This window comes from Sarcophilus harrisii, chromosome 1, assembly GCF_902635505.1.
Source record: "Sarcophilus harrisii chromosome 1, mSarHar1.11, whole genome shotgun sequence".
In the NCBI taxonomy this organism is placed as follows: Eukaryota; Metazoa; Chordata; class Mammalia; order Dasyuromorphia; family Dasyuridae; genus Sarcophilus; species Sarcophilus harrisii.
In genome coordinates, this window is record NC_045426.1 from 518,819,077 (window position 1) to 518,831,092 (window position 12,016).

The window sequence follows — 12,016 nt, forward strand, 5'->3', positions numbered from 1 at the left end:
TTCAGATATTCACTATCTGTGTAACACTGGGGCAAGTCATTAAATCCTGTTTTATCTTAATTACCTCACCTGTAAAATGAGCTGGAGAAGAAAATGGCAAACCACTGTAGTATCTTTGCCAAGAAAATTCCAAATGTGTTCATAAAGAGTTAGACATGACTGAAATGACTGAATAACAACATCTGTTTTGAAGAAAGAGAGTAGCTTTCTCCTCAATAGAGTATTTCAAACAAAGACTGGATGATCATTTGTCCAATATATTAGAAAAAGATTTCTTGTTTAAGAATTTAGATTAGAGGCCCCTTTCATCTCTGAGTTCCTTTGATTCTGAAAGATTTGAAAAAGGGGAATTTATGTGAGAGAATCAGAGAAAGTTAAAGGGAGATGGTGAGGATGATGAAGTTAGTGGCAGGGCAGAGAATTTTGGAAATCCCCTTTTGGTTGGAGGAGCAGGTTCTTTGTGAAAAAAATTACAAACCCGAAGAGTTTTAAGTGGCAAAAATGGAAATTTATTGTTGGATGAGAAGTCAGCTTTGCTGAGAGACTGACTTCTTTAGTGGCAAAGTCCTATTAAGCAAATGGAGGTTGGCACTGAGAAAAGAATGTCTTCTCAGGGAGCAGGATCTTGGCAGCTATACCAAGAGACAAGGTATAGTCCTGCTTTGGACATTCTGCAAAGAAGTGAGTAAACAGAAACCTATTATATGAACAGATCTGGGGGGGGGGGGGGGGGGGGGGAGCTGGGGCAGTTCGAGTTGATCAGACCAAGATCTTCCAAATGAACTTGTTTTGAAGGCTTTTTCCACCTGAATTTGAATAGAGATTCAGCTTGCCTTAGAAATGATCCAGTTGGATGACATCACTTAACTTGTCTGGGGAGATATGCTTCCGGGGGGGGGGGGGGGGCCTGAGACTCAAATCTCCCTTCTTTACAGATCAAAGGGCACACAATTTTAGAGTGTTAATTTTACAGATTAAAGGGAACACAATTTCACACCCTGCCATCCCTCCTCAAGCAGTTACCACCCAAATTTATTTGGGAAAAAAGGGGCTACAATCTCAGACTTTTGTAACTACTTCAAACTGACAAGGATTGTAGAGATACTGGGGGGTTCAAGCCAGGAGGAAAGGTGTGAGGTCCGAAAGTAGCAGCAAGGCATCTCATTGTGTGTCAGTTGTCCCCATGATTTGTAGGCTGGAGAATAGTTGAAAATTTACAGCTTGAAGCATAGAGGAAACAAATCTCAGGAGCAGATTAAAAGTAGGGTGTCATCCAGAGTTGAGAAGATGATGTTTGGGAATGGGGTCTTTTGCAGAAAATGTATCAGGTCTCATCTGTGGGCTGCTTTAAGAATGCTGATAGCTCACCCAACAATACTGAATGCCCGCACTCCCCACAGAGCTCCCTGGCTGAAAGTAGTTAAGGAGTTAATTATGCTAAAAAGTTCATTGTTGGCAGGGGCATAGAATGCCAATCAAGAAAAGTAGGAGAGAAAATGCTAGGAGCAAAAAGTTCTCATCCTTAGTAAAAATGTTAAATAGCCTAGAGTCTGAATAACAGGCCTTCCCCGGCCCCCATTTTTAGGAAAGCTAATTTCTCCTTGTTGGGTGGAATCAGGGGTTAAAGTGGCAAGATTAAGGGTGTGACACCCAGAGAGACAGGTCAGGGAGGAGACCCTGATGTCAAAGCGATGGTTTCCCTGATTTTATTAATCTTAGACATTTCTAGAGATGGAAAGATGACAAAATGCTCCTGAATAAGGGGGCCTTTTTGTCAGAGAATGCAAGTATTCGCATACCAGGTGTTCCTGTGAGAATACTGATCTAGCCTGGAGCTCCGATTATTCAAATCTTCCCGGGTATTTGAGTGTCCAGCCATAGAATAAAATAAGAAAAGGTTTCTCCCGGTTGGGTAGAGTAAGAGTGGCAGGATTAAGAGTGTGGAACTGAAGGGAAAGAAAGATTTCAATAAGCAAAGATGTGGCTGGAGTCTAGTCCAAAAGTGGGAAACAGGTTACAAAAGATTCTGGAGGTTAGAGAGATGCCACAGAAATGACAAGTTGAAATAAGGGGAGAGTTAAAAGTCAGGCTTGATTCTATCAGAAATTGCATGCCAGGAAACATGAGTAAGACTGAAGTGTTTAGTAAACTGTGGGGCATAAGACTAAAGAGATTAAATGGTACTTGGCAAGTAATAGGAACCTATAATAAGTTTTAGAGTAGAAGAGCAGATAATTGTACTTCTGCTCTGCTTTCTTCATATGTAAACTTTTGCTGTGGGGTGAGGATACCATAACAGCAGTGTCACAGGTTTTGTGAAAGAATTCACAGCCCAAGTCTTCAAGCAAGGTTTTTGACAAAATGGGTTTATTTTACTGAGAAACTCTTTCCCTCAGTGGGCTGCTTCCTGATTAGGAAGATAGTGAAGTTTGGGATGCAAAGTCTTGTTTTTTATTTATCCTTCTATGGTTTGGGACTAAGGAGGGATCAGGAGCTAATTTCCAGATTATTAAGGATGGTGATTGTTTCCCAGACCAAAGTGATTCTCAAATCAATTGGAAGTGGCAGTTTCCCATGAGAAGCAGGTAGTTTTCCCAGAGGCTAGAGATTCAGGTGGGTGGGGAAGCTCCCAGAGGCTCAGAGGGGTTGAGATCCCCAGGTCCACCCCCACAAAGATCAGTAATCAATCAAGTCTTAACTTCTTCATTTGTAAATTAATGGGTTAGACTAACATTAATTAGATTAATATTAATAATAATAATTTCTAATAATTATTCCATATCTAAATCCTACAAGGGAGTCATGCATATTTTTAAAAAATCAAACGTGCAATCTCTTTATTATAGGATGTTCCTGTTTCCTATGTCTTCATACAAATTTAGCCCTCTTTACTAAATCACTTTTGCCTCTTGAGCCTTGCATTATAGTAGGCATTTAGTAAACGAAGAAATAAATAAGAAAAACATTATTAAGCCTTTGTTGTATGCTAAGTATTTGAGAATGAAAATGTACAAAGAAAGAGAATCTAAACCCTCAAGTTGAAATTTTAATAAAGGAAGACAACACACATGGGGGATAGTGATTGGGTAGTAGTGTTTTGATCTGGAACATCACAAAAATTCTAGATGAAGTCATAGGAGAACTGATTGATAATCTCTCCAGGATTAGTAAAGTTGATTTGATTTCTGTTTTCAGAAGTAGAGGGACAAGACAGAGGAGGAAGAAAAGGAAAAAGAGAAATGCAACATCATGGGTGTGGAGCTATTTGTATATGGTGAATTTACCCTAATTACCTGGGCAGAATGTGCTTATTTATATAAATAAATTGCTTAATTATATTGAATTGAGTCAATAGCAGATTCAAGTATCCCCAAGTATCAGAAGAAAGGCATAATGTTTAAAAATTCAAAAATATTTTCTGATTCTCTTTCAGCTATTTATTTGGAAGAAAAAAAAATCTTGATAAATCTTGAAGGTGATATAAAGCAGTTTGAAAACATTTGCTAGGTCATGTGAATGGATGGATGTTTTTTTTGATGTTCCTGCTTTGTCTTTCAGCTTCAAACCAGTCTGACTGAACCAATGACGTTATCCAAGTCCATCTCCCTCCCTCGAAGTGCATATTGGCACCATATTACACGGCAGAACAGTGTTGGAGAAATCTACAGTTTACAAGGCAAGTGACTTTAATAACAAGGTAGCACCTCCATTAGCTGCCTTCATGTGGGCAAAATTCATGAAAATTGCTTTTTCATTTACATTGGTTGTTTTCCCTGTATTTCAGTTTATCAGCTGTAACCTTCCCCAGTAGGAACCCTGAGTGTTTCAGTAGCTTTTTTAAGCCATCATTTCATAAACTAATAGTAAAAATTACCCTGAAAATCATTGTGTAGGCTGAACAATCAATTTGGTACAAAAATTTGAGTAAAACACTATATGATGCAAATTATCAGTAGCTAAAATGTAGCTAACAATGAGGTTTATCTACTTCATGCCAGGTTCCATAAAGATTTTCTTTTTTGGCATCTCTTCTCCTTAATAGGATTGAATATTTACTCAGGAGGCTGACTTCAGGCCTTGTAATAAAATTTACATAAAACTCACTGCATAAGTTTCCACCCTCTGAAATAGAAGCCATTCAGGGTGAATGTTTGCTTCAGTGTAGTCCCTGGAGAGGAGTGGTTAATTAACTAACATGGGAATAACTAATTAGGTGAATAAAATGAATAGATAGAAAGTAATTAACCAATGGTAGCAAATTCTGTATACTTTCTGAGGGAAGGATATTGCTTTCTTTTCATCCCTTATTTTGTTCTAAAATGAGAAGAGGAAACCTAGCATCAGGAGACCTGGATTCTAATTCTGACTATGCCATTAGATCATGATGTGACCTTGGGTAAATTATAAAACTTCTTTGAAGTTTAATTCCTTTATTTCTAAATCAAAAGGCTGGAATACATGATTTCTAAGCTATCTTTCAGCCGTATTGTATATTAAAGGTATTAATAATGCCTTTCATTCAAACAAAACAAAACAAAACCAATAGTAAATAAGTTATTTATGCTGATTAAGGCTGAACAAGACTGATGAAAATGAAGTCCAAAATGGATCTGATCCAATTTAACAAATATTTAGAAAGGAAGGAACAAGGGAAGATAGGAGGGTTAAAATAAAAGAAAGGAAGGATGGAAGGAAGGAATAAGGAAAAAAGAAAGGGAAAGAAAGAAGGAAGGAAGGAGGGAGGGAAAAAGAAAGAAAAGAAGAGAAACAATGGAAAGGAGGGACAGAAGATATAAATAAAAAGAAGCTAAACCAATATATATTCTGAGATTTTAATTTTATATGAATAAGTAACCTTTTATACAACATTCAGACAAGATTATTTCAGGAAAGACAGATGAGTTGGGAGAGGATAGACATAACGGAAATAATATTACTCATGGGAAATCTTATGAGAATTTTAGACCTTGGTTAAGGCACTGGTCAAATATTTTAATGAGCTTTAAGAGTGTGGTTCCATTATTTCAAAATCAGAATCACTATGTCTCAGAATTAGAAAGGAACTCAGAGATAATTCAATCCAACACATTTGTACAGGATGCCTTCTATCATATGCCATGCAAGAGATTATTTTGTTTTGCCTAATGATCTCCAGTGAGCCGAATCCCATTCCATTTTTGGAAATATCCAATTGTTTGGAAGTTTTATAGTACTTCAAATCTAATTTTTTCTTCTTTAAATTTTCCAGCCATTATTTCTAGTTTTGTCTTCTGGAACAAAACAGGAAAAGCTTACTGCTTCTTTGATCGATGATAACTCTTCCAATACTCTGACAGTTATCATGTTCACTTGAAGGCCTTTGAGTTAGTCTTGCATTCATGACAAATATTACAATTTAATTCAAGCCCAATGGCCAAGAGTTTGGGAATGTAAAGGCAAAACCAAAACAGCCCTTACTTTCTACTTATATTCTACTACTATATATAAAAAAGATAAGTATCTTCATGATTATTAAAAGAAAAAATAAAAACACTAAAAATTAGCCAAATTGGAAAAGGAGCTCACAATTCTGATGATCCTTGTGAGAAAGTAATGATTTTAAAAGATGGAAATGAAAATAATGTTGCTAATATCTTCATTATTGAAATACTTTACATTTACTTATCTGGCATATGTTCTTTTCTATCAATAGAAAATAAGCTCTCTCAGGACAGAAACGGTTTCATTTTTCCCTCCATATTCTCAGCACTTATCCCACTGTCTTGCACAGTATAGGCTCCTAATAAATTTACATTGAATGAATGGATGAATATTTTCCAGGCAAAAAGGCATAAAATAGAATACTGAGCTGAAGGAAGAGGAAGAAGGCAAATTTGTTTGGAATTCTGTGTGCATGAAAGGATATTGTGACTCAGCATTCTTAAAATGACAGAATGAATATAAATAAAGTAGTTCATATTGGATATAGCATTCACCAAATGTCTAACCCAAACCTGTCAGAGTTTGGAAGTAAATCATATAATGTATTTATTTTTTTCTTAATCATTACACAATTTTTATCCTTTGATTCTAGCCATTTTCCAAATCACATTATATATTTTTTTGAAAATAGATGAATTGTCCAACTCTTTTTCAAGTCATGTCCATCTCTTTTAAAGTATACTAAATAAATCATCCTTTCTAAATATAGTTAGATCTGACTGATAAAGACATATCCATAAATTATAAACAATCATCCATCTTTCAGAAGTAAATTTTTATTATTAAAATTCATTTCCCTTTCTATGTGATATTTATTTTTGTTTCTCACCAATAGGAAGAATGGGTCATGGAAGTAAAGGGACAAGACTTTTGAATAAGATTTGGATATTGGCTGAAATATTAAATTTTTATTCTGTTTTCTAAATTACTATCTCTCTTCTACAAGGAGCTTTTTGACTCCTAAAATAAGACAGATAGTTTTAAGGTCCTTACAATATGGTGTTATTCTACTTTGTCCAGTCTAATCTCACTCGACTTCCTACCATGTACCATATGAGCCAGCAAAATTTGACTACAGATTATTTTTTGTATTTATCCTGTGCTTTTCTGCTACTGTATCTTTGTTCATATTGTCCCTTACCATAATAAGTTAAAAAATGTACATATGCATGACCATTAAAGGGGAAATAAAGAACACTAGGGCAATCAAGAAAAGGAAGGTGGCATTTAAGAGACAAAATTTTAATTTTAAGAGAGGCAAGTGTTGCTACTATCTTTCTTCTTGAATACTTATAATGTTCCTCCTTTCTTATCTACATTTGTTGATATCCTTGCCTGACCTTCAAAGCCATGCTAAAATATAATTTTCTCCTTGAAGATTTACCTTATAACCTAATGGGGGAAAATGGTCATTTCTTCTACAGACTTTGAATAATATTTTATAGTAAATTCATATATTTCTCATGTTCTATTTTATACAAATTATTGTGTATGTTGCATCCTGACTACTGGATTATAAAATCCAGGAAAGCATTTTTTAATTACCATATATCTTTTAGTTCCTCCTCTGGTACTCTGCATACATTAAATACTTATAGGTATGTTTAATTTGAATGTGAATCTCCCAAAAGTATAACTTTATTCCAATGGAAGCTTTCATTTTAATGGAAACTCCTCAGGAATAAGTAGTATTCCAAAGCTTATCTTATTCACTCATTCTTTTTTTCTTTTTTTCCTCTCCCACCTCTTCCTCCTTCTTTCCTTCCTTCTTTCCTTTCACATTTATCAAGCACCAATTTTGCTGATGCACTGAGCTAATGGGAATACAAAGATGAATGGTTAAGATATAGATTCTGCCCCCTTAAGGTTTCCTAGGTTAAATGAATTTCAAGATCAGAGTTGAATAGTTTGGCAGACGGGAAAGTGAGAGTCTATTCCAAGCACAAGGGGTGGTATGAAAAAAAGACATAAGGGCAGGAGTGGGAGAATGAAGCAGAACCAAGAGCAAATTAGTTGGATTTAAAACCAAGAAGTAGACAGTGCTGTGGGGGATGAACAGGGGGATGATTTGGTTTAGGAAAACATAAAAGCGAATGTGAATCTTTTGAATTTAATGATGGAGAACTCAGGGACAGCTTGCAAGAGCAAGGTGAGGGGGTCAACAGCAAGCGATAAAGATGAGCTTTGGAAGTGCTCAATGCTTTTCTGATGGCAGCTGGCCATCATGGACTTTTTTTTTTTTGCTGGTGTTGAAGAGGGACAGTACTCAGGAGGAAGCATTTGTAACCTGGCATTGGCTGGGGTGGAGGGAAGTGGTAATGAAACAGTTAGTTGCTTGCACTTAGAAGAAGACTGAGTGGATCCTATGTCTTTGAAAGCAGTTGCTATCATTAGTCTCCCCCAAAATATGTGATTCTCAGCCTGCAAGAATACCAGGCTATTTGTTCTTCAAAACAGATTCCACACCAAGCTGGTGTGTGAAACTATCTTTATCCCCATCCAAAGAATAAAGAATCTTAGTTTTGTAAGAATAAAGATTTTAATTATGTGAGGAAATGTTTTAATTTTTTAAAGTATATATATTATATATTTGTGTATATGTACACAGTATGTTTATCTCCTTATCATCTATACATAAATAATAATAGTAATAGCTAATGTTTATATATTGCCAACTATTTGCAAGCACTACAGAACTATTATATTATTTGATCCTCATAAAAAACCTGGTGCTATTATTATATACATTTTACAGATAAGGAAACTGAGGCAGAGTTGCCCAGAGTCACATACCTACAAGTATCTGAGAAGGTATTTAAACTCAGGTTTTCCTGATTCCAGCCCTAACACTCTATCCACTATGCCACTTACCTATTATCTTCTATCTACACTTGTTTCATGTATCTATTGCTCTACTTCTATATATGTAATATAGTCATAGATATATGTTAAATAAATGAATCAATTAGATGGTAGTGGAATAATATCCCTTTAAAAATTAGAGGGCATATAAGTATGTGGAGAAAGAGAGAGAGAAAAAAAGAGAGAGACAGAGAGAGAGGGAGGGAAGGAGAGAGAGAGAGAGAGAGAGAGAGAGAGAGAGAGAGAGAGAGAGAGAGAAAGGGAAGGAGAGACAGTAGTGTCACAGTGTGTATAATACCTGGAACATGGTAGATATTTACAAATACTTATTGGTTCATTGATCAATTGCATATACAAATTCACATAAATATTCATGAGTATTAATTTTTTAGAAAATAAAGTACTTTCCTATTAAGTTGAATGAATCTCTCAATTTTACAAAAATCATGTTTTAGTAATGTCAAAAGACAGTCTTACAAAGTGCATATGTTGATATATGCAGGTATATATCTGCATGTATCTGTATGTATATGTTTGTATGTATCTATACATATATATATATATATATATAAAATATTTGTTGTCACTTTTCATTTTTTTCTTTTTTTAATTAATAGCTTTTTATTTACAAGTTATATGCATGGGTAATTTTACAGCATTGACAATTGCCAAACCTTTTGTTCCAATTTTCCCCTCCTTCCCCCCACCCACTTTTCACTTTTTTCAATTGTGTCTGATTCTTTATGATTCCATTTGGGATTTTCCTGGTAAGGAAACTGGAGTGATTTACTATTTCCTTCTCTAGCTATTTTACAGATGAAAACTGAGGCAAACAGGGTTAAATGACTTCAGGGTAAAATAGCTAATGTCTGAAACCAGATATGAACTCGAGAAGATATCTAGACCTAGAACCCTATCCACTGACCACCTAGCTATTCACATATATTTAATAGACATTTATATTTATATGCCATGTTGTTTCATATGAGCAGCAAGAAAATGCTGAATTTGGGAAGAAAAACCGAGTTCCACTCTTGCTTCAAATCCTACATGTGTGATCTGAGTCATATCCCTCTCTCAATCTCAGTTTCTTCATTTCCAAGTTGGGAATAATAATAATAATATCTACAACAAATTGTCATAAGGATCAAATAAGATGAGTAAAGTGATCTACAATCTAAAAAACTTAAATGAAAATGAACTAGTATAATTCTTATTAGAAAAACCCAGCTAGTCTTAAAATTATGCAGACCTGGGTTCTAGTCTCAGACATATAGCCAGCTCTGTGGTTATGGACAGTATAACTGGAATGTTTCACTAACGATCTTTAAAGTGGAGGCTGCCTGCCCACTTGTCAAATATATTGTATTGGGGATTTTTTTAAGAACATGAGTTGTACCATATATGATTACTGGTGTCACTCCCAATTCTGAAATTCCATGATCTTTGTGATCTTGTGGGAGTAGGTTAAGGATACAGATTTCATTCCTCTTACATGTTAGGAGCTTATATGCAGAAATTTTAAAATGGAGTGTGAAAAGTATGAAATAAAATATAGAGGTTTTTACAGATGTGTGTGGCAATTCCACAGAGCCATACATTAATCTAATTTAGGACCTCAAAACTCTTTCAGTTACAAAACATTTAGAAATGACTTTCTTTTTCCCATTTAGACATCAGACTATCTTATGATTTAGGTTGTTTTGAATATAGTTATTACTAAATTTATTTTCTCTGGTAGTACTTTCTCTTGCTTGGACAGGAGATGAACAGTGAGATTTACCAAGCTAATTATGTTGTTCTGAGACAGGGCAGAAACTCATCATCATGGTTTTTCTTTGACAAGCTGTTTATTTAATCATTTTTCATAAAAATATAAGAATAATTACTTGAAGGGATTTTAAAAAGAAGTCATCTACTTCCTATCATAGATTAGTAGAGTCTAAAAATATTTTAATATGAATAGAAATCTGTTGTTTGTAACAATGGATTTAAATTTTATAATCTTGATTGACTTTTCTCTGAAAAACTTCCTCATTCTTCCAACCCCCTTTAAGGTTCTTATAGTTAATAACAATTTATTAAGCATCTTCTACATGCAAGGTACTATGTCAAGAATTGAAGATACAAAGAAAGGCCAAAAAAAAAGTCCCGACTCAAAGAGCTCACAATTTAAAGAACAATACAGTAAAATTCAACATTCAGTTTTTGAAAAATTAAAAAGTGTTTTTTCTATTGATGAAAATGTACATAGTGAGAATATTGGAATTAATTGACCACAGAAATGTCTAGTGTTCCTTATCGTTCAGATATTTATTTAGATTAGTAGGAGACTAGAAAGAATAAGCATTCTGAAACTGCCAAAAGGAGAAACACATATCCATAACCTACCATGTGATTAACTAAAATGAAGCATGCCTGTGATGCTAAATATATAAGGTCAGTTGTTTTGGGTCATGTCCACCTTTTTGGACCCCACTTTAGGTTTTCTTGGTAAAGATACTGAAATTGTCTACCATTTCCTCCTCCAGAAAATTTTACAGATAAGGAAATGGAGACAGAAAGGATTAAATGACTTTCCCAGGATCACACAGCTATATTTGAACTCAAGTCTTCCTCACTCTAGCCTTGCTCTGTATTCATTGTGCCACCAAATGCCTCATTTGTCTAAAAGAGAAGTCAGAAAGTTTCTGAGAGCACTGAAGTTAAATGACTTGCACTGAATGGAAGTCATTGTCTGCAAATACAGAATTCTATTCACTATAAAATGGAATCTATTCATGTTACTTAGGGTCTTGATTATTTAATTCACCTTTCATTTACTTTTCCCTTCGCTCTAATTCTATTTCACCTTTTCTGTTAATCAGAGGAGTTGGATGAGAGAGAGAAAAAGGAAGAGAAGAGAGATCAGATAAAATTTTAATTTTTCATTGAGGAGATGTCTTTCCTCCCTGATCTATCTTAAAGTACTTTTGTTCTTTAAAGGAGATGTGCTTTCTATCAATATATTTTAATTATACCTTTTGCTTTTTACATCAGTGTCAGATCTCAGCTTATTACATGAATTGCCTACCCACCATCTCTTATATGAGAAAGAATTCCAAATAGTTTTCTAGAATAGTTGACCCACCAACAGAGAATATAGTCATGTCTATCTTCCCTTGTTGTTTCTTTTAGAAATGAATAGTTTCCAATGTAAATTATAACATTTTGACTAATAACATTATATTTACTCTATAAAGATTTTTTTTTCTTCCAAAGATAAATGCCCTTTTACTTGGTGTTAAAATATTTATTTATTTTTGATTTATATAATAAAACAAGCATTTCTCTTTTTTAAATAGTATTTTATTTTTCAAAATACATGCAAAGATAGTTTTCAACATTCACCTTTGCAAAACCTTGTGCTCCAAATTTTTCTCCCCCTTCCCCTCCCCAAGATAGGAAATAATCCAATAGAGTAAAACAGACATTTCCATAACATAGTATAATAAAAGAAATGATTGCAAATGAAACTGCAAATCTATTATGTATAATTTGTTATTTCTTTTAAATATATAATAAAGTTATCCTGTAAATTTCTTTTTGTGACCTTTTCAATAGTTTCCCTTGTCTTTGTTCATGATGAAGGCAAGAACAGTTTTCAATTTCATTCTAACAGACTGTTTTTCTC

At 34.4% G+C, this 12,016-nt stretch overlaps 1 protein-coding gene across 1 annotated transcript in view; it reads left to right on the forward strand.

Moving 5' to 3' along the window:
• Positions 1–12,016, forward strand: part of DOK6 (docking protein 6) — a 672,272-nt gene that overhangs the window by 541,811 nt on the left and 118,445 nt on the right. Inside the window, exon 7 of the mRNA XM_031946695.1 lies at positions 3,559–3,676. Coding sequence (XP_031802555.1) covers positions 3,559–3,676 — 118 coding nt within the window. The remainder of the gene's footprint in view (positions 1–3,558; positions 3,677–12,016) is intronic.